The sequence below is a fragment of the Rattus rattus genome, chromosome 4, assembly GCF_011064425.1.
Source record: "Rattus rattus isolate New Zealand chromosome 4, Rrattus_CSIRO_v1, whole genome shotgun sequence".
Classification (NCBI taxonomy): Eukaryota; Metazoa; Chordata; class Mammalia; order Rodentia; family Muridae; genus Rattus; species Rattus rattus.
Window position 1 is genome coordinate 160,018,864 of NC_046157.1, and position 22,289 is coordinate 160,041,152.

The 22,289-nt window shown below is 47.1% G+C and overlaps 1 protein-coding gene across 4 annotated transcripts in view; it reads left to right on the forward strand.

The window, feature by feature from the left end:
- The window catches only part of Dgkd (diacylglycerol kinase delta), an 86,485-nt gene that overhangs the window by 52,789 nt on the left and 11,407 nt on the right, over positions 1 to 22,289 (forward strand). For 3 of the 4 annotated variants that reach the window (XM_032901572.1, XM_032901574.1, XM_032901575.1), the window contains 15 exons: positions 7,368 to 7,472; positions 7,758 to 7,890; positions 8,605 to 8,711; positions 9,049 to 9,174; positions 10,128 to 10,230; positions 10,818 to 10,980; positions 13,424 to 13,532; positions 16,021 to 16,160; positions 16,428 to 16,512; positions 17,751 to 17,845; positions 17,932 to 18,031; positions 18,111 to 18,384; positions 18,910 to 19,068; positions 19,766 to 19,891; positions 21,705 to 21,801. In XM_032901572.1, the coding sequence (XP_032757463.1) occupies positions 7,368 to 7,472; positions 7,758 to 7,890; positions 8,605 to 8,711; positions 9,049 to 9,174; positions 10,128 to 10,230; positions 10,818 to 10,980; positions 13,424 to 13,532; positions 16,021 to 16,160; positions 16,428 to 16,512; positions 17,751 to 17,845; positions 17,932 to 18,031; positions 18,111 to 18,384; positions 18,910 to 19,068; positions 19,766 to 19,891; positions 21,705 to 21,801 (1,922 nt within the window). Of the gene's footprint in view, positions 1 to 2,158; positions 2,310 to 7,367; positions 7,473 to 7,757; positions 7,891 to 8,604; positions 8,712 to 9,048; positions 9,175 to 10,127; positions 10,231 to 10,817; positions 10,981 to 13,423; positions 13,533 to 16,020; positions 16,161 to 16,427; positions 16,513 to 17,750; positions 17,846 to 17,931; positions 18,032 to 18,110; positions 18,385 to 18,909; positions 19,069 to 19,765; positions 19,892 to 21,704; positions 21,802 to 22,289 lie in introns of those variants that run through there. The other variant, XM_032901576.1, reaches the window with a different exon arrangement.

The following is a 22,289-nucleotide window of genomic DNA, read 5'->3' on the forward strand; positions in this document are numbered from 1 at the left end:
TCCATGTCAAACCTAATTGCTGTTGATCATGGCTTCTTGTAAATAACCTTTTCATTTTGAGAATCTTCATACCTTTTACCCCCTTGCCTCAGTGGAGAGCTCTGTGTAGCTGTAGAACATGCCCTGCAGGGACACCACCATTGACTCTTCTATACCCAGAGCATTGCTTTCTTTCTCCAGTTCTTTCCTGCTCCCCTCTGTTTCTGCTCAAGACTTCTACAACCCCTGTGGCTACGAGTCTGTTTGCCATGTCTGTAGCCTCAACAGTTGGGGAATGGTGTATTATAGAATCATACAGCACGTAACCCTTGGTGTCGGCCTTTTCCAAAGCCAGTAGAGAGTTTCTGGAGGTTAACTCAAGTTGTGGGCCTCAGTCACTGTTCCTCCTTATGGTTAAGTATATCCCATGGTATGGGTGTGCTACAGTGCCTGTAGTTTTATGGAGGAAAGCTTCAGAGTTGTGCTCAATGATTATGAGAAGGTTGCTGTGAGCATCGTGGATATCCGATGGCTTGTCTGTTCTTCCATAATAAATGTTGGAGAGTGATCGCTGAGTTTTATGGGGGTTGCATGTTTAGTTATGGGGAAGGGTGGCATATGCCATGGCATAGGTATGGAGGTTAGAGGACAATTTGGAGGATTCAGTTACCTTCACTGTGTGGGTCACTGGATTGAACTTGGAGTTGTCAGGATTGGTAGCGAGCACCTTTACCTTTTCCGCCCTATTGTGGGCCTGCATGTTTAGTTTTTAAAGAAACCCCTGTGTTCAGGCTCTAACTGACTGTGTGAGCCTCTTACTCCACCTTGTGTCCAGCTTTGGGAGGTGTTGCTGTTGTGTGTGTAGAAATACACACAATGTTTGTGTAGAGGCCAGAGGCCATTCTTGCATGCCATTTCTTGCTTTTTTTTTTTTTTTTTTGAATTTTTTGTTTTATTTTATGTATGTGAGTACACTGTAGCTGTCCTCAGGCGCACCAGAAGAGGGCATCGAATCCCATTACAAATGGTTGTGAGCCACCATGTGGTTGCTGGGAATTGAACTCAGTACCTTTGGAAGAGCAGTCAGTGCTCTTTACTGAGCCATCTCTCCAGCCCCATTTCTTGCTTTTTAAAACAGGATGGTCTCTCACTTAGCCCTGGGGTTGTCGTCCCAGTTCTGGGATTGCAAATATGCACTGTTCCCGGGTTTCCTGTGACTTCTGGCTGGGACTCAGGTGCTCATGCTTGAGCAGCCTTACTAACTAGGCCATCTTTCTAACTGACCCTTTGCTTGCCTTTATTGTCACCTTCCTCATGGTGTGCAATGCTCTCTCATCTTGCCTTTCTGTGCACCTTCCCTGACTGAGGATTTGAATGGATAGGGTGGGTGTTATTCCAGCCAGGAAGGCAGCTTACACCCTCCTTGGCTTTCTCTGGATACCATGAGCAGCTGGATGTACCCTGGGTATGGCAGGAGTGGAAAGCCTCCTGGACACTGCTCTGGTGGGTTTGTTCTGTCAAAGGCTACCTCTTTTCTCAGTTTTGGAGGGACTTTGGAGGTAGCGTTAGGTCCTTTCTCATTCTTCAGCTCTCATTCCAGGACACCCAGATGTTGAGAACCGAGGAGAGCCCACCAGCCTCTGCTGTTTATCATCGATATCTTCACTGACCAGGGTTTTCACTTGGTGGGGGTTGTTGTTGTTGTTGTTAGGGGAGTAAGGAAAGTCCTGTCAGAGTCAGCTGGGATTTTCTTCATGAGATCTGAAGACTAAACAGCTCAGCTTCCAGGCCACATACCTGCCCTGCCCACTCTGTGCTTTGCCCTGTAACCCATGTCTTGGCCTTTGGACATTCTGGGAGCAGGGCCTCACCTTAATGCTGAGAGGGCTGTTTCCTGAAATGGTTTTGCTGGGTGGTTCAATTTGATGGTGCATTCATTACCTTCTACATCTTAACTTCTTTACCTTCTGTTTTGAATTCTTGAAAAATGTGGCCAGAGTGGGAGGGGCAGCCAGTTGATGACTTAATGAGGGTGCATTGATCTCCAGGCCATTCACCTGCCAGAAGGGAACCCAGAAGAGCTTGAGATGTGTTCTGGTCCTCTTGTCCACTGCCTATTGCTCTGGGACTAGGTGCTTTGTGGTCTCTTTCTGCCAGATAAGAAGCAGCTGTAGACACCGTGGGTCTGGCCTGCCTTGTGCCTGCTCCTTAACTGCTCATTTGCTGTAGGACTTGGAGCAGCCCCATCTGGCTGCACTGGGTCTCGTCAGGGTCTCTCCTGAGAATGAGGAATTCTTTACGGCGTAAAGAAGGCTCTCTGGGCAAATACTGTAAGTAAAACACCTTATTGGATTGCCTGAGGTTGTAAGTGTCCTTCTCTGTTAGCCACTGTTGTTATCAGCCACAGTGGGTGTGAACAAGAGCATACTTTTAGTTCTTTCAGAAATGTCTTCTGAGTGTCTGCTTTGCTTTGTTCTGGGGCCTTGTACCTGTTAAACAAGTACTCCATCCCTGAGCCATCCCAACTCTTGTAGCTCATGCTCTTTGACCACAGCTTCACAGAGACCACTGTCTGTGCTTCAGTCATCTCCTTAGCTAATTCTTCCCAGCACCTGACTATTTTTTTTATTTATATTTCAAATGTTATTCCCTTTCCTGGTTTCCTAGACATAAGCTCCCATCCCATCCCTCTCCCCTTCTTCTATAAGGATGTTTCTTTCCCCATCTCTACCCCCTCAACGTTTCCCTGGGGGATCCAACTTTGGCAGGACCAAGGGCTTCTCCTTCTATTGGTGCCCAACAAGGCCATCCTCTGCTACATATGCAGCTGGAGCCCAGGGTCAGTCCATGTGTAGTCTTTGGGTAGTGGTTTAGTCCCTGGGAGCTCTGGATGGTTGGCATTGTTTTTCTTATGGGGTTGCAAGCCCCTTCAGCTCTTTCAGTCCTTTCTCTAATTCCTCCAATGGGGGTCCCGTTCTCAGTTCAATGGTTTGCTGCTAGCATTCGCCTCTGTATTTGACATGCTCTGGTTATGTCTCTCAGGAGACAGCTATATCCGGCTCTAAGATCTGTTTCTAACCCTGAATCAACATATTTCCAGTGACCCTTCCTGTTTGTTTCTGGGTATCTGTCTCCTGCTATTCCTTCTGCAGATGTTTTTCTTTCTTCAATTTTTTTTTTTTACATTCATTTCTTTATCTTGTATGAGCCATCGCACAGGTGTGGTAGTCAGAAGACAGCTTGTGGGAGGTCACTTCTTCCTCCTAGGATGTGGTACTTATGCTTTACCTGCTCAGCTGTCTCTGTAGTCCTTGCACATATACTTTTCAATCAGGATTTCTGAGAGTCTAGGTAGATGCATGGTTTTCTTTTCTTATCTTCTGCTCACCCCCCGCCTGCTTTGGTGTGGTGGGGGTAAGATACTCACTGTGTAGTTCTGGCTGGCCTGGTACTGGCTGGACAAGGCTGGTTTCCTGTCACTGCCTCAAGGTGCTGAATTTAAAAGTTGTGGCATACCATGCTTGGCTAGATGGTTACTTTTAAATTTTTGAGAATTCCAACCTCTGTATAGTTTCTCCTGAAACTCAATATGTACACATAGGTGTGGGGGAGACACTTCTGTCTATGTAGTATATGTTGGCAGGTGGCATGGCTGCCCTGGAAGTTCTATCTAGAGGGATGAGAACTGTGGGACTGAGATAAGTATAAGACTTGGGAGTATTAGTCATGAGAGTGAATTGAGGGATAGGTACTGTTATCTGTGGGCAGTTCAGAAATATGGAAGGTGATAGGGTCTGACTGGAAAGGAGTGGGAAGCTGATTTTATTTGCTAGGACTTGCTGCGATGATCTCATTCCATTGACGGGGCTGTTTATGGTAGAACCATTTCAAGGATGCAGTGCCCACATGGACTTTGTCTTGGTCATTTCACATGGGAGTCCTGGGACAGTGACAGTAAGGTGCTGCTGACATATACCCTGATAGAGCTCAGATGCGGTGTTGCCTTCAGTACCTGTTTTGAGATGGGAAAATGGGAATAGGAGTTGGAAAAGTATCTGCTACAAGTAGCTTTGGATACAGGGCCAAAGTGTGGTATTGGTCCAAGGCAGGTTGTGTCCCTGCACTGCCTTCTGGGGTTCGATCACCCCCTTTCCAGAAAAGAAATGGACTTCCCACGTTCACCCAGTGACACTAGATGGTGTTCAGGTTAGTGTATGTTTTGAGCTTCCTCACTATAGAACAGGCATAGGTTAAAGGAAAGAAATGTAAACTCAGGTTCCTTGACATCTGCAAGCATCCTTTGCTGTGCTGCTCAGGCTAAGGAAGTGACACCATCGATTGTTTGATTTATCGACTCATTGGCTTTAAGCATAACAGTTTTACAAGGTTATTTTTTCAGAATGCGCAGGGCTAGATTAGGGGAGGGGCAAAGATCCGTTTTCCGGTGTGCTGGAATAATGCAGCAGTGCCTCTCACAGTTGTGGAAGTGGTACACATAGCATCAGTTTAGGAAGGGATATGTAAACTCCGTATAGTTCACCTCTGTGACTGTCCTGGTACCCTGCTATCTCTGAGCCATGCAGGGTCCTCCTCCTCTTCCTCCTCCTCCTCCTCTTCCTCTTCTTCTTGATTAGTAATTTTTTTATTACCTTTATTGTTTTACAGTCTAGTAGTTACCCTCCTTCTGGTCTGCCCTTTCCACAGTTCCTTCTGCCTCTTGTCTCCAATGGGTGGGATTGCCACCACCTCCCCCGGCCTCCTAACTCCCTGGAGCCTCAAGTCTCTCAACATTTAGGCACTTCTTCTCCCACTGTGGCCAGATCAGGCATTCCTCTGTTGTATATGTGGCTGGAGCCTTGGACCAGCTCTTCTGTGTTTGACTGCATTTCTTATGCTGATGAAAATGTTCACATTTTGAGGTCGTGCTAGAGAGAGTTATTAAGGAGAGTTTACAGACTTTGTAGAAGAGCAAGAATAATGAGCAGGGGTTCAGTTCCTACCACTATCTCCAACAATGTCTAAAGTACTGGCTAACCCCACTTCCTCATACTGTGCTCTTTGTGAACATCTGAGGTGGTTGTAGGTCTGTCTTTCTCCAATATGAGTTTTCTCTGGGTGGCAGCTTCATCTTCATGTTCTTGGAAACTCAGCTCTGGAGTAGACTCCGGTAAGCCAGCAGGGAGTGTGGGTGTTGGGAGGGAAGCCCGCAGGGTGCCTGTCTCAGGAAGGCAGTACTCCTTGCCTCTTGTTCTGTCTTCATTTTAGCATGCTCTTGGCTCTTCCCATGCTTGTGTCCAATGTGTCCTCAGATTCTTCATTCTGGGAACCCTGGAAACCTGAATGTAAACTAAGCTTTCACTGGAGACCCAGTTCTGTTCATCGTCTCTGGATGAACCTTAGTTGCTGGAAAAAGCGCTGTTTCCGTGTGTTCTGAGTTCCAGGCAAAGTCCTAGCACTTGAATGTCATGTTTCTGAATTAGGTCTTCTTACTGTCAGTTTGAATAAATGAGATGGGTTCAAATGTAAAAGGTAAAGAACTTGATTGTGAAGATCCTGCTGGACACTTATTGATGGGAGTGTGGTGGAGTACGGCTAGCACTTGCAGAAGGGAATTTGGCAACATTTAACAAGGTTACATATGAATTTACTCTCTTTCAGGGAAATTATACTTCTAGGAATTTGGCCCAGAGATATACTGTAAAAATAGTAAAAGATTGTTCACTGTGGCACTGTATAAAATGCAAAGTATCTCAAACAGTGCGGAGTTCCCAGAGGTAGCAGGACTGGCTGAGAAGCTGGTGTCTGTATCATAGACTGCTGCGCTCCTCTGAAGTAGAACTAGGGCTGTGTGCTGTCAGGCGTGGAGGCGAGGCCATACAGTTATGAGAGAAGGCAGAGGTGGGAGGTGAGGTCTGTAGTGTGCTTCTGTTTGTGTTTGCATGTAGCTTATGGATGAAGTAAGTCTCCCTCCACACCCCTTCTTTTTACGGTGATCAAGACAGAGGAGAAAGACATTTACAAAAGAACTTCTACTCAAATTTTGTATAGATTTGATTTTGGAATCACTTAAACATTTGTATTATTTTATTAAATCTACTTGTTTATTTATGTGTATGCATAGATATTATATTTGTGTGGAGATCAGAGGACAGCTTGCAGGAGTTAATTCTCTCCTTCCACTGTGCAGGTCCTGGGGAGTGAACTCAGGTCATAGGCTTGGTAGTGAGAGCCTGTACCTGCTGAGCCATCTTCCTTATTCTGTATCACTCTACAGTAAAGAGGTTATGACATTTGTCACAAGTGACTTGTCACTTTCCCCCTAAATTGTTTGTACCTGTTTACCTCCCATCAGTACTTGAGAACTCCTCTCCTACAGCTCCAGCAAGTCGAGATGTCATCTAGAACTTTACCAATCTGAACAAAGAAAAGCAGCTGTTTTTCCCTTCTATGGTGACACCAACTCAGTGTCCTTGCATTCCTTTCTTAGTGATTTCTGTTCTTCTGCGACTCTGAGTTTGTAGTCTTTCTTCCTCAGAAGGCTTCTCTTTAGTTTATAAACTCTTCCCACATTCCTTCCGTTTGTTGGATAGCACCAGTTGTGTATCATTCCAGCTAAACTGCTTAGTTCCTAACTGTAGAAGCTGTTGTTGCTCTGTTGTCTTATGTGCAGCCCATGCTCATGGTAGTTTATAGTAATTGGATCAGACTTGCTATGTCATTTACATGCTGGCCATTAAATAAAGGCTCTCTGGAGCAGGGGCTCGACATTTCTTTGTTTGCTTCTCTTTTTCAGTTTTCCAGGGCTTCTTTCTTATGTGTGAGCAGTGAGCTCTAAGTGTTCACTCAGATTGGAGTTGGTGGATAGCTAATGAGATGCCACTGATTTATTACAATGATACATAACTACTTATATGATCTGTTCAATGTAAATACCTGAGTGAAATATTTTCCCTGTTGATACACACTTCTTTCTTAGAGTTTACTGTTGTGAATAGACACCATGACCAAGGTAACTCTTATAAAGGGCAACATTTAGTTGGGGCTGGCTTATAGGTTCTGAGGTTCAGTCCGTGATCATCATGGTGGGAAGCATGGCAGTGTCCAGGCAGGTTCGGACTGGAGGAATTGAAAGTTCTATTATCTTGCTCCAAAGACAAATGGAAGACTGTCTCTAGGCAGCTAGGAAGAGGGTCTCAAAGCCCACTCCCACAGTGACACACTTCCTCTAACAAGGCCACACCTACTCCAACAAGGCTATGCCTCCTAGTAGTGCCACCCCCTTGGCCAAGCACATTCAAACCACCCACCGCAAAGTATATACATAGTTTTTATAGCTGCCAGCATCACCCTTGTTCATGGGTACACCCACCATGTTGTTCTCCTTCTAGGTCATCACTCCTTGTAGGAAGCTCATCTTGTGTGCTGACAACAGGAAAGAAATGGAAGATTGGATTGCAGCACTCAAGACTGTCCAGAACAAAGAGCATTTTGAGGTTGAAAGAGAAGTATATTGTCTATGGGTGCCTGCTGTTGCCTCTTTTGCCTTCCTGCCAATCCATCCCACCCCCACCCATCCCCCCACCTCATAGTATCTTCCAAGTAGATCCCATCATTTGTCTTGTAAAATTGAGGCCCATGGTTCGTTCTTTCTGTAGACCTGTCAAGACTGTGGTTCTTTGCGAACCTGATTTCCTCTCTGGCGTAATTTATGTAATTCTAAGTTGCCGCACTAAAAAATTGCAAATGTTATCTTTTCCCTCTCTGTGTCATTCTTCCAGCCTACCCAGTACAGCATGGACCATTTCTCAGGGACGCATAACTGGTACGCTTGTTCCCACGCACGGCCAACCTACTGCAACGTGTGTCGGGAAGTTTTGTCTGGGGTCACATCCCATGGGCTATCCTGTGAAGGTAAGAACGCTGCATTTGTGAAAGGTGATGGGCGGTTTTACTTGATGAACTGTTTGAAATTCAAATATAGTCCTAATCAGTAAATTAATCAGTCCTAATCAGCTGCCTGAGGGTTGTCAAGGTGGAGTGGTTCCCACCACTTCCTTCTTCTTGATCTTCCCACAGAGGACTCAGACCATGAGTGTCCTCTGCTTACCAACGTTCTACAGCATGAGCACAAAGAAAGTAGCAGTGAGGAACAGGAGGTGCGGCCCTTTCTGGCTGTGTGCTGTGGATGCAGGAGAGAACATGCCTCATAGAATATAGGATCGGGGGAGGATTCTGGTGGCAGAACAGGGATCACACAGGGACTACAAGCTCGTGGTCAGGACTATCTGCTGCTTTTTTTTGTACAGCTGATTTTACATTTTAAATGGATAAAAAATTCAAAAGAAGAGTATTTTGTAATATGGAGTTAAGTGAACTTCAAATTTCAGTTCCATAGTGTTTTCTGATTCTGCTTGTCTGTGAGGTGCTGTGACAGTGGCCAGCATTGTCTGCCAAGCCTCAGTTGCTCACCCCATTCTCTTTTACTGGCTCTCCCAGTGCTCTGCGGTTACACGTGGCTGGCCTCAAGAGTTCATTCCACCGTAACCTCACTAAGCAGCCATTGCCCCACAGGGAGGCTTCTGTTGAGGATGAAGCTTGTAGGGTTGTGTATTCCTTTTCCCACAGTGTGTAAGTTTAAGGCTCACAAACGGTGTGCTGTGCGTGCAACCAGTAACTGCAAGTGGACCACATTGGCCTCGATTGGAAAGGATATCATTGAGGACGAGGATGGGGTATGTCCAGGGGGATTCTGCCTGTGACCTGCAGAGCACCTCCTGTTTCCTGTCCTCCTCTATACTTCTCATTTAATATATCACACCGGGATCTAGGACCTTTGTGGTCATTCAGCTCCCAATTCTGCCCTAGTCCTTATAAGTCTGGGTGTCTCCTTCCCAGTAGCTGCTGTGGTGTGGGAGGTACCTCATAGCTGTCCTTGACTACATTGGCCATCAGGGACAAGCTTGTGTGGGGAGGAGTGTCTTGAAAAGAGCACTTCTGTCCCAGAGTGCCCAGCTGAACCCTGTATTGGAACTCTGGGATGTCCCTAGCATGTCCTTGCTTGGTCTACAGATCGCCATGCCTCACCAGTGGCTGGAAGGAAACCTGCCTGTGAGTGCCAAGTGTATTGTTTGTGACAAGACATGTGGCAGCGTATTGCGCCTGCAGGACTGGCGCTGCCTCTGGTGCAAGGCCATGGTGAGTAGGTACTGTCTGTCTGGCCTGTGGGTGCATGGATACTCTCTGGGCTTAGGGCTTTGCTCCTCTCCTTCCTAACTCCTGAGTTTACTCCACAGGCTTTCTAAACGCTCTGAGCCTTCACTCTCACTTGGGCCTGGTCATCCTCATTTTTTGACAGTTTTATTAATTTCTTTCTTTTGACTTTGATCCTATCTTTTACACAAAAGGCACGATGTCTGCTCCATGCAGCATCTCAGCAGGTTGTGAAGGGGTCTTTTGGGACAGGTTCATGGACTTCTCTGCGCGTGAGAGTAGGGATACTTACGATGAACAGCGAGAGAAGTTTGTTCTGGGACAGTAATCATAGTGATCAGCACTCAAGCCAAGAGAGGAGCCACAGCATGTCTGTAGCCTTGAACACAGAATCAAGTCTCATAGGCCCTGCTTGTCCCCACCCACACTGGCCATCAGGAAAAAGCTTGTATAGGGAGGAGTGTCTTGAAAAGAGCACTTCTGGCATGGCTTGGCACTCTGGGATGTCCCTAGCACGTCCTTGCTTGGTCTACAGATTGCCATGCCCCACCAGTAGCTGGAAGGAAACCTGCCTGTGAGGGTCAGTGATCAGTCAGCTGTGGCTCCTGGTTGGCACCTTGTATTGACCCTGTCAGTGACTTGCAAGGAGCCTAGTCACATGAGGGTGGCTGTCCAGGAGCCCTGAAAGTTAGGGGCGCTAAGATGGAAGCAGAGGGCTGTGGTTCAGTTTCATGTCTGGGTTTTGCTGGGCGGAATCCCATCTGATTTTTCACCTCCTATTGTACAAGGCCAGGGAACAGGGTGCTTGGGGGGCACAGGTTTGCCTACTCAGATGGTGTCTGCCTCTTCTTGGGAGGATTTCCAGATGCTGTGCCAGGGAGTTTCTGGTGTGTATGAGGAGACTGTGACTCTTGCTGACATGTGGATTTTTATTTCAGGTTCACACATCTTGTAAAGAGTCCTTGGTGATGAAGTGTCCACTTGGCCTATGCAAGGTGTCTGTCATCCCTCCCACAGCACTCAACAGTATTGACTCCGATGGTGGGTCTCACATGCATTTCTCTATGCTGCCTTCCTTATCAGCTCTGGAGATGGGTGTCTTGGCTGTTTTGAGACATGATCAGCAAGAGGCTAGCTCAGATGTGGCACGGGCAGAGGTCATAGTTGGATCCTGGGAATTGCTATAGGACTCGCAGCTTGAGCCAGCATTTTTTGGAAGGATTGATAGATGTACTTGGCTGTCAGATAGAGACCGAGTGTAAAGTGTCCTGGTCTACCATGAGCTGAAGGGCTGTGCCTGTCACCATCTCTGGCAGAGCCTAGCATGTCCAACTGGATCATGGAGAAACATGCTGGCAGGGATTGGGGAATGGGATCTCTGATGTACCTGATTCAGAGGAAGGAACTCTGCCAGGCTGGTAGCAGGAAGAGGGGATAATGCAGTGAGGGAAAATCTGGAATCCTTGAAGATGTGAAGTGAGGTGAGGTGAGCTCATCTCCTCACACCTGGTTTGTCCCTCACTGAGTCACTGACTCATGCTGTGAATTCTGTGCCTCTTGCTGCTTATTCAGTCCCCAACACCTCAACAGTTTGTAAGGGTTCTTTCCTGTTCCACCCTCACTTCTAGGGTTCTGGAAGGCCACCTGTCCCCCATCTTGCACAAGCCCCCTGCTGGTCTTTGTCAATTCAAAAAGTGGAGACAATCAAGGTGTGAAGTTTCTCAGAAGATTCAAGCAGCTGCTGAACCCTGCCCAGGTTTTTGACCTCATGAATGGAGGACCACACCTTGGGTAGGGATTGTGTGAGATACTCCAGTCTAGGAATTTACAATGCTTTGTAAATAAGACATACTTGTTTTAAAAGGATCAAAGATAAGGATTTTTTTTTTTTTTTTTTTTGTTTTGGAGAAATGGCTTAGTGCATCTGAGCTCTTGCTAGGACCTGAGTTTAATTCTCAGTACCTACATGGCAGCCCACAACTGTTTTTAATTCCAGTTGCAGGGTATTATCCAACACCTTCTTCTCGCCTCTGTAGATACTATACTGTACACATACACGCTAAATAGCAGTATACATAAAATAAAAATAATTTTTTTTGGGGGGGTTCTTTTTTTCGGAGCTGGGGACTGAACCCAGGGCCTTGCACTTCCTAGGCAAGCGCTCTACCACTGAGCTAAATCCCCAACCCCAAAAATAAAATAAATTTTTATAAAGAAATTTTCAGATAGCAAAGAAGTTCAATTGTCCCTCCCCAAATTCTGCTTGTGAAGGACCTGCTCCTAATAGATGGTAGATGTCTGCATCCTTCTACTGCAAAAGCACCATACAGAAGTGAACTTGATGCACACCACTGTAGCTGCTCTGTACAGCATGTTCACATGCATCCACTCCTGTGCTTGGGGCGTTTCTGTGCTGGTGCTTACAGGCCTGCCTTGTTCTCTGGACTGCCTGCTTAGTTCATAGGGAGCCTTTCTTCCGTGAAACCAAGGGGTCTTTTCCATCTCAATACTGTGGTATCTTCATGCAGGTGAGGGGAGATAAGAAGTTTCTTACATGCCTGCCAAGGAGACAGTGTCCTCTCCTTTTAGTTTTTACTTTGCACAGGTTTGCAGGAAACATTTGTTCTTGTAAGGTAGGACTCAGGACATGCCAGCGTTGGGGAGATTGAAATGGAAGGTGCTTTGATTGTGAGTTCTGGAAGGAGCTGAGGAGAAGCTCTTTTAGAGGCAGACGCTGCTATAGCTCGAGCCTGGACTTCTTATGTGCCTAAGCTGACATGCTGTGGGCTCATGCTGTGGGGCCTGTCACTCCGGGGTGCTGGGCCACCAGGATTTGGGTTTTTTGCTGCTTTTGCTCACGTGCACGGCTTGTTGGAAGAGTCACTAGTGGCCTCGCACAGGTTGTTTGCTCAAAGGCAGTTCTGCAGATGCCTGTTTTCTTAATGGCACAGATCCATTCTTTCTGAGTTAATGAGAGACTAGTCGCAGCAGGGATCTTAAAAGCATCCTATCTGCTGATTGCACAGCATTGAACAGGCTCAGGCAAGGATATTGCTTGAAAACTCCACTGTACTGTGGCAGGCAGGCTGGGTTTTGACATGCAGGAGCTCCATGAAATCTAGCTGGAGCTGAGTAGAGGGTGATGTGACAGACAGGTCTAGTAGAGATGGCATGGGAGTTGGTTTACTCATTTCCTGTTTCTGGGAAGCATCTGACATCATACAGTTTGTTACTTACCCGAGTTCTGGCCTTGGCTGACTACTGCTTCTTCAGAGAGCAGGGGTCCTTGTTGGTGAACATTTAAAGGATACATGTAAATATTTTTCTCACCACTTGGAAGTCAAATGCAGCCTTGATGCTCAGAACTTAGGTTCAAATCTGAGGCAGTGTCTTGTTGCCCATCCTAGCTTGGGTTCTGAGGACTTCCTGTGCACCCAGCTCCATTAGAGACAGAGTCTGCAAGGTCCCCAGTGAGAAGAAGGCGGTATACTTGAGTGGAGGGAGGCACTGCTTTCCTTGGGACAGGCATTAAAGGAGACTACGTTAACCTAGTGTTTTAATGTCTCTAATGTGCTAGCTTCTGAGGAGATCTAGTGTGCCCACTCCATACACTTGCCTTCACCTTCTCCTATATGCATGCTAGGGACTAAGTCAGACCTCGGGGGAGCTGAGGGCATAAGATATTTATCAGAGAGGGCTCCAATTATTTGCTGAGGTATTTGTCTCTTTCCTCTTAGCAAGCTATTAGGCAAAACATGACAGAACTCTTGTTTGAGAAGGTTTTATTGGAAGTTCCTTAAGGACTCAGAGCAGCAGTAGAGGCTGAGCCTAGCTGCCCTTATTGGGGGAGGGGAGGGCTGGGCTAGCACATGAATGAGGAAAAGCAAGAATGGGGTTTCTTGGGCCTAGTATTTGCCTGGGATAGGGAAGATTGTGCCCACAAGTCCTCCTAGGACTTGTGGCATTAAATGTGAGCTCATTAAATGAGACTGTCATGGTACTCTGAAATGTGTGTAGTATCTTCCTGTTTCTGGTTGGAGGAGTTGCTGGGATCTGGATTTCACACCACAGACATCTAGGCAGCCTTGTAGACCCCCCTGTATACATACCTGGGCTTAGTCTGGGTCCAGGTTCAGCCACATGGGACAGGGTGTTTCCCTCAGCTTAGGACAGACAGACCCATCATTTGTCGTTTAGACTACACTCATTTCCCTGGCTTCCCATTCTTCTACAGCTTACGATTATTTCAGAAGTTTGACACCTTCCGGATTCTGGTTTGTGGCGGGGATGGCAGTGTTGGCTGGGTCCTCTCTGAAATTGACAGCCTCAACCTTCACAAACAGGTACTATACATAGGTGTAGAGGGACACCCACTGTAATGGACAAATGGGAAAATCACATAGGTCAAGTGAGCTGTAAACACAACTTGGCATCAGGCTCTGTGTGGGGAATGAGGGTGGGAGCTGTAGTCCCTAAACCCCAGCTCTTTCCTGGGAGGTGATGTGCCTAATGGCTGGATGCCTCTGTCTAGAGAGGAAAGGAAGAAAGAATCTTCAACCTCCAAAGTTTGAGTTATGGTTCAACTTAGTTGCCTAGTTTTTAACACTAAAATAAAATACATTATCCTGATTTCTTACTGTGTTCATTGAATTTTTACTCCCAGTCCCCCTTTTTGGCAATTGGCCATTGTGTATATTGTCATAACCATCGCTCAGATTGTGTCAGAATGCACACCATTCATCTGGTACTCACCCGCTAGTGGGTTACAAACTGCAGAAATAGTGGTGTGTGTGTATTTCCATGTGTGTTCCTTGAACAACGCAGTGTGGCAGATCTCCACGGGATGTAGTGGAAGGACCTGAACTAGCACTTCTCCCCAGTTAGTGCAGGAGCTGGAAGGCTGGGACAACCTTGTTGAAATCCTGTTCATGTTCTAGAATCTTCTCTTTTGAGGAGCCCCTTATTTAAATTTTTAGTGCCAAATTGCATTTGTCAGGGATGCTCCAGTTCCCATTCCATGGACGGTGACTCGGAACCGCCCCTTGCCTTGAGGCTCATTCTTTCTGATTCACCCAAGTCTGTAAACAATGTCTTAATCATATAAATATAATGATAATGTTAATCACAGCTTTATTGGAACACTGCTTTAAACGAATCCTCTGTTCATGGTTTTTTGCCTTGTTTCCTGTTGAGGTAATCAAATTGGCAAAATAAAAAGCAGCTGTCTCTCTGTCACTGAAAGATCAGTTTTTCCTGCCAGGCAGTGGTGTCACATGCCCAGTACTTGGGAGACAGAGAGGCAGGTAGATTTCTGAATTCGAGGCCCGCCTGGTCTGCAGAGTTCTAGGATAGCCAGAGCTGCACAGGAATCCTGCACAGGAAACGACAACAACACTACAAAACAAAACCCAAAACAAACAAACAGATTTCCTTAGTTTTCTGGCTTGTCATTTTTCTCTTCTTCATAATTTTTATCGTTCTTTAGTTTTCAGTGATTTTGTGTTCTTTGTATAATCTCACTCACCAATACTATTTTGTGTTTGTCTGGAGAAGAGATGGTGCGGGACTTACTGATAGCCACACCATAGCTCTAGAAAAAGAAGCAGCACCCCCCAGTGGTGGGACTGTAGTATACAGTTTTGTTGACTGACTTTTGATCTTAATGTTTGGCTCGCTAGGAAGACTATGAACGTGGTTCTTGTACTCAGTCACGCTATGTGAACACTTGTCTCCTGTGGCTTCTTTGTGCTCCTTAGAGCTCTGTCTGCTCTCTCCTGCACCCTGTGTTCCCCAGCCCTGCATATGGTGGTGTTTCTCCTCTTGGCTTCTAGTACATGCTATGTGGTCAAACCTCAAGTGTCCCACTACCCTCATCCTTTACACTTTTCCTATGGGGAAAGCTTTGTGATGCATTGGAGTTTGATACTGTGTCAGTTTGGGGGACATTCCGGGGTTTTTGGGTATTGTAGGTTTCCAATCTTGCCTGTCCCTCGGCTCCTACTTTGCCTGAATATCTTCATGCATCCAGGGCCTAAGGAGAAGCCCCACAACCATTCCTTGGTCTTCCTCTTCCTCACTTCAAGCTAGTTGCTAGCTTGCCCAAATGACCCCAATCCTGTTGTATCTTCCCTAGTCTGGGCCATCCATAGGCTGCTGAGAGTGACACTCCCTAGGACAGTTACAAGCCTTGGTCCCTCCCTGCTCACAGCAGACTTTACTAGAGCCCATATTTGCTCCTCCTTCTCTGTTCTGCATTCTTCCCTTACTTCTGCCCTCTGTTAAGTCTAGGAGGAGAGAGCAGGGCTGGGGTCAGTTTGGGGAACCACCACCTCATAGGCAAATGGGTGCAGTCTAGGTCTTGTATGTTCAGACAGCCTCAGCATGGTGTCTGATAGGACCTAGAAATCATCAGGGGACTTTTAGTGATGTGGAATGGTACTAGTGATAGCTTTTGGAAAGTGGATTTGGCATCAGTGAATGAAGTGCATAGTAGGGTAGAGAGATGTTTGGGGAGTTAGAGATTGACTCTTCAGGTGTGAGTATCTCAGTGTCTTTGGGAAGGGAGTGGTTGTAGAAACCAGGGGTTTTCAAGGGTTGATTGCCAAGACGTGAATAAGTGAGGAAGGGCTAGGGCTCCTGGTATCTGCTGTTGATCCCAAAGCCCATCTGTTCCCTCTGGTGGGCTCTGCTGAGAACGTACAGGCCATAAAGTTCAGATCAGAGTTCCTGCTCTTCTTGTGGCTATTGATTGTATCAACAGGGTGGTACTGCATGGGAATGGTTCTTACTCTTGGTGTCTAAGGGAGTGTTTTCCTCACTGTTTTCCACCAGTGTCAGCTAGGTGTGCTGCCCCTGGGGACAGGGAATGACCTGGCCCGCGTTCTCGGCTGGGGCTCTGCCTGTGATGACGATACACAGCTCCCTCAGATCTTGGCAAAGCTGGAGAGGGCCAGCACTAAGATGCTGGACAGGTGAGTGGGGCAGCCTGGATGTGTGAATGGCAGCTGGACCAAGAAGCATTGGTCACTGTGGCCAAGCTTTCTTCCTCGAAGATCAGTGAGGACTAAATCTGCCCTGGTCTCAAAAACCCAGAAAACTTAAAAAGTCAGAATAGTACTAAGATCAAGGCACCAGACCACAACGTTGGAGTGATGAGGGGCTGGCTTGGGAATGGGGCCCTTCAGATCCCTGAATGTCAGTGGGCAGCCTGCAGCTGAGCTGACTTTGGACCTGTGCAGGTGGAGTGTCATGGCATATGAGACCAAGCTCCCTCGGCAAGCCTCCTCCTCCACGGTCACTGAGGACTTCAGTGAGGACTCAGAGGTACTACCACCTGCTTGCTCTTGTTCTTTCTCCGTTGTAGTGCTCAGCATGGTACTTTGAATCGCACACTCAGCATTGAGCTGCATCCGAGCCCACCGCCTGAGCTATTTAAGCCCCACATGTGATTGTCATGCACTCAACTTTTTTACTGCATTCCTGCCCCTTTTGAGGTTCTGAAGGGGTGCAGGAAGAACTGTGGGCTGAACTTGAGACCGGGCAGGCTCAACTGAGTAGGGCTTCATGATTGTCAGGAGGTTTCCTAAGTTGTCACCAAGATTTGGGGTGCTCCTAATGCCTAATCTCTTGTGACATCTTACGTTCTTTACGTAAGATAAAGGTAAATAATAGATAATAGATAATAGGTGCTTTAGCTCAGCACCTATTGCAGTCTGCTCTTCCTGCACAGCCTCCTCCTGTCTGCTTCCAGAAGTCTCCATGTTCGTCTTTCTGCCTGCCTCTCTTTGATATCTATGCTGCCCTCGCAGTTAGCGCACAGTACTTCAGTATCAGTTCTGTGTGCTGAGTAGTGGCCATGCCAGGGATTCAGCTCCGAGATCCTGAGGGGTGGGGTTTTGTCTTATGTCCTGACTGCAGTGCTGGGCACATGCAGTGTTAGTCCTGCTAGGAGACTGGTCTGAAAAGCCCAGGGGTCAAGGGCAGTAGCAGTCAGCAAGCAAGGTCAAGCCTGCTTTTATGGCTTCACAGGTGGAAAATGGTCTGTGCTTTTATTTTGAGAAGAATATTTCTTTAGAGCCTGAGAAGTACCCAAGAAAATGTCTGAGACTCTGGCATAGATGGTCTCTCTTTGACTTGTGAGCTTGCTGGTCATGGGGAGGGCAGAGAACAGTGGAGTACTCCTGCTTGTGGGTACACCTTATTGGCAGAGCTCCTGGTCAGGAGAAAAGATAGCTTCTGCTCTGACTGGCCTCTAGCATATTCCTGAAGAGGGACTGGGGTTTACTCCAGGGCTTCCAGGCTTGTTTCACTGTCCTGACTGAAGAGGTGTGGACTGTCTGTTGGCTCTTGTAGGTTTTGTTTTGTTCAGACTTACCATTTTACTGTCCACAGGTTGGTAAAGCTTTTGGTCTTATCCCATAGCTGTGGACAGCCCTGATAGTGATTGGAGATGCTCTGTTCTGGGAGAGGATGGACCAGAATGGCCCAAGAAAACTCTTTAAGTTAGACACTGTGGAGTTCACAGTTGATTCTGAGACTAACTGCCCGTTTTGGTATGATAGGTGCAGCAAATTCTCTTCTATGAAGACTCAGTTGCAGCCCATCTTTCTAAAATCTTGACTTCGGACCAACATTCTGTGGTGATCTCATCAGCCAAGTGAGTGACGGGGCTTTGGGGACTCAGAGAGGCAGCAAGTGTGTGCTATACAGGGTCCTAGCCAAACTGCCCTCTGTTTTTTATAGAGTGCTCTGTGAGACAGTGAAGGACTTTGTGGCTCGAGTGGGCAAGGCTTATGAGAAGACGACAGAGAGCTCACAGGAGTCAGAAGTCATGGCCAAGAAGGTAGGTTTCTGGGCACAGGGTGAGTGGAGCAGCAGGTACAGAAGAGCTTGCTCTCCATGCCACTTTTTCTTGAATCTAGTGCTCTGTCTTGAAAGAGAAACTGGACTCTCTCCTTAAGACCTTGGATGATGAATCTCAGGCTTCATCCTCTTTGTCCAACCCACCTCCTACCATTGCTGAGGAGGCTGAGGACGGGGATGGATCAGGCAACATCTGTAGTTCCACTGGGGACCATTTGGTGGGCTCAGCGTGTCCCTCCAGGCCACAGATCTTCCGACCCAGGGAGCAGCTAATGCTGAGAGCCAACAGCCTGAAGAAAGCAATTCGCCAGATTATAGAGCACACAGAAAAAGGTAGGTCTCTTACTCCCTAGGTGGCACTAGAGTTCCCAAATTCTCTGGATGTAGTAATAGACCAAGAGTGGTATGTGAAAGTCATTTTGGCCCAAGGACTTCCTCACCTCCATCTTCACTCTCTCCTACCCTCTCTCACTGCCCTCGGAAAACACTTGATTCTGTGTCCTCCCTCACACTCTACCAACTTTCTTCCTGTCACTCTGAGCAGCTCTGCCTCTTCTTGCTTCAGACCCTGTGGTCACACCACACTGGGTCGGTGTGGCCATACCACCCACTCTCCTGCTAGGGCCTCTAGTTACTCTGTTCATCTCCACATCCTCCTGTCTCAGAGTCCTTCTCCCCAGCCTGTTAGCTGGAACCCCCAAGTCCTAGTACATAAACTGAGCTAGGGCATTGGACTAAAGTGTGTGGTGAGGAGTTTGGGTCTGAGCGTTGAGCCACTACCACTAAGAAGAGAGAACCTAAGTGCTCTTAGCCCTACTGGCACAGTCTTAGCAGGAATGAATGTTCTTTCATTACCAGCGGTGGATGAGCAGAATGCCCAGACCCAGGAGCAGCAGGGTTTTGTCCTTGGCCTATCTGAATCTGAGAAGAAGGACTTGAAAACTGACAATAGGGTGTGCACATCATCTGCCCATAGTGAGAGCTGTGTGGTAGCCAAGGGGAGGAGTCACCGCAAAGGTAAGGCTGGGCTTTGGTTTTTGGGTGATACTTGGTGAGGTGGACATGGGCACTTTAGGGTGCTTTTTCTCTTCGCTCTGGCCATTGGAGTAAACTGACATTCTCACCTGTAGCCTACATCTGTACCACCTCCATGTTACCAAGATATGTTTAGTAGAGGCTGTGCACCATGTCACCTGCAGGAAATAGGGCTTCTCTGATGAGGACTGTCCCTGTCCTCCTAGGTGTTCTTAGAGTCTTCTTATGTCTGCTCATAAGTGTCTGGCAAAACTGAGACCTTCATCTCTCTCAGAATAGGCCCCAGCAAAAGTCCTCAAAAGGAAGGAAGGGGTTCTTCTCATCAGCCTGTCGTGGCACCGTGGGAGAGGCAAGGGGGCTTTTCTAGAGTAGACGTATTGTTAATTAGCATCCGAGCTCTGTGCCTTCTGTACCCAAACTGATTAGGGATCAGCCCCTCTCTGTCCTCATACTGCTGACCAGGTTTGTGTCCTTTCAAGACGAGCCAGGCCCACAGTGGACGTGTGAGTACTCTTCCTTCTCCTTTACTCAGGGATCAGCACACATACTTACCACTGGCCAGTGAGCGGCTTGAAGCACTCCTCCTTTCCCACAGCCCTCCTGCCTGTTCTTTTGGTTGTGACTCCCTTCAGCTGGGTTCTGCTTTGGACAGTGTCAAGTGTGTTGTCCTGTTTTACAGCATCCAGGACCCCTTGTGAAAAGCTGATGAGCAAAGGTCTGTCACTTGGCAGCTCTGCTTCACTCCCTCCCAATACAGGAAGCCGGGACAGCCTGCCTGCTCTGAACACCAAGATCCTATATCCAAGTGAGTGATCCGCTCCCCCGGGGTGGGGGTCTTAGGCTGGGGGTGGGGTACCAAGGAAGTAGAGGCCTTGCAGGCCTTGGCTGGGCTATGGCACCCGGGTCTTGGGAAGAATAAGACTGTTGGTGTCCTTGGAAGTTTGCAGGTCCATGGAAATAGAGACAGAACTCTGTAGTTTAATTTATGTGACTGCAGGAAAAGTGCTTTTTGTTTAATTAGTGTTTTTTTATTCCTTAGCAATTTCCTATATGTATACAATATATTCTGATGACATCTGTCCCCACCACCTCCCTTCAGGCCACCACTGTGGCCCTCCAATGTATTCTCCCTACTTTATGTTCTTCTCTTATTTTCTTTCTCTGTTTTTGTTTTTTCCAATGCACTGAGTCTAATTAGTGTGCCTGGGTATGGCCCCTACTGCAACATAGGCTCCTCCACTAGGCCCAAGGCTTTGGGAACTCTTCTATCCAGCACTTGGGTTTTGATCAGCTTGCTGTTGTGCACGTGATCAGTGCTTCTGAGGCTGTGCTGTCCACCAGATGTCATTTCACAGCTCTCTCCCCACTGCAGGCTCTCACAGTTTTCTTCAGTGTTTCCTGAGTCTTTGGGAGGAATTGATACAGTTGACCCTTTTAGGGTGGAGCACTCAACACTCATTCATTCTCAGCACTTTGACCAGTTAGGGGTCTGTACATTCACTATTGCTCACTGGAGAATGAAGCTTCTCTGAGTTTTTCTAGTTAAATTCACACAGATAGAAGCAAGTATTTAAAATACAGTGTGACATCATGATTGTTTACCAAAACAGCAGCAGCCAGTTTTCTCTTAGGACTACACTCTTCCCAGTCATGGACTGTTGGCCAGGCTTACAGTACTAGGCATGAATCCCCTGTCATGTGGTATAGGTCACAAATTCAGGTACAAAGTGGTCTCCCCCATAACAGTTGCACCGGTGGGCACATCTTCCTGGCAGGTTGGAATTGCCACACTCAAACAAAGTCTCATGCTGGGTAAGACCATTGATTTTTTTTTTTTTTTTTTTTGCCCCCTAGCCCCACCCCGACAGCCACATAACAAATAACAGCTCCAAGAAAGCTAGCCAGGAAGAATGTTTCCTACTCAGTTCCAGATTAATTTCTCTCTGTCCTGAAACCCAAGTGTGCTGTGTCTTTAGCAAGAGATTTTTTTTTTTTCTTTTTTTCAGAGCTGGGGACCGAACCCAGGGCCTTGCACTTGCTAGGCAAGCGCTCTACCACTGAGCTAAATCCCCAACCCCTAGATTTTTTTTTTAAATGTATGTGAGTACACTGTAGCTGTCTTCAGACACGCCAGAAGAGGGCATCAGATCCCATTACAGATGGTTGTGAGCTACCATGTGGTTACTGAAAATTGAACTCAGGACCTCTGGAAGAGCAGCCAGGGCCCTCCATCTCTCCAGCCCCCAAGCAAAAGAGTTTTACCACGTAGCTTTGGTGGACAACCAAAAGCAATGTCAGTAGCCCATGCTGTTTTGGGAGCTCTTGGACTCTTGACCAATTACTTACAGCATAGTATCCCAAGCCTAGGAAGGTACTTGTTTAAAAGGCATGCAATGTACACATAATGGCAGGGAAAAGAAGAAGGAGACAGTTTTTATGTGTCTACTGTCCATATAACTTATTTTACTATGGGAAGGTGGTGGGGATTTTGAATCGTTAGTCAAATTGGAGTACTTGTTCATAATGTTGTCCTGTAGGATATGTGGCACCAACCTTAGAGATCTGTCTTGCTCCATCTCGAGCTCCTGGCCAAGAACTCTCTTTATCTTCCCTTGCAGGTGTTCGGGCAGGGATGTCTGGTTCCCTGCCAGGGGGCTCAGTCATCAGCCGCTTGTTAATTAATGCTGATCCCTTTAATGCTGAACCTGAAAACCTGTAAGTATGAGGCAGTACCAGTGGGCATTTGTTAGGATGCAGAGTGCAGAGGTCTGATTCACAACATTCAGAGCCATCGTTGAACAGCAGGCTCTTTTTCAGCTGTCCTTGATGTGTACCTGAGAGTCTTCCCTGTAGGCTAATTTGGACAGCAGAGGGCAGACCTGTTACTGTCCTGTCCCAGGCCAGATCAGTGCTGACACTTCTTTACTCACTACATTGTTTTTGCCTTTGTCTCTTGTTAATCTCATGGTGTCTGTCATCCCTTCAATGATGTAGTTTCTAGCATTCCTGGACTGAAATCCTCCAAGTGGTTGTTCCCTGGGTGTTAGGGTTCCTGGGGACAGTGTCTTTTGAGGATTTAAAGTCTGGTGGCTCCTCTATACTGAGTTCCAGGGGGTGTGTGGCTTCTTCTGCTATGTGATAAGGCTGTACAGACATATGCATAGTGGTTTAATGGACCCCTGTGTATATTAAAGCTCATTGTA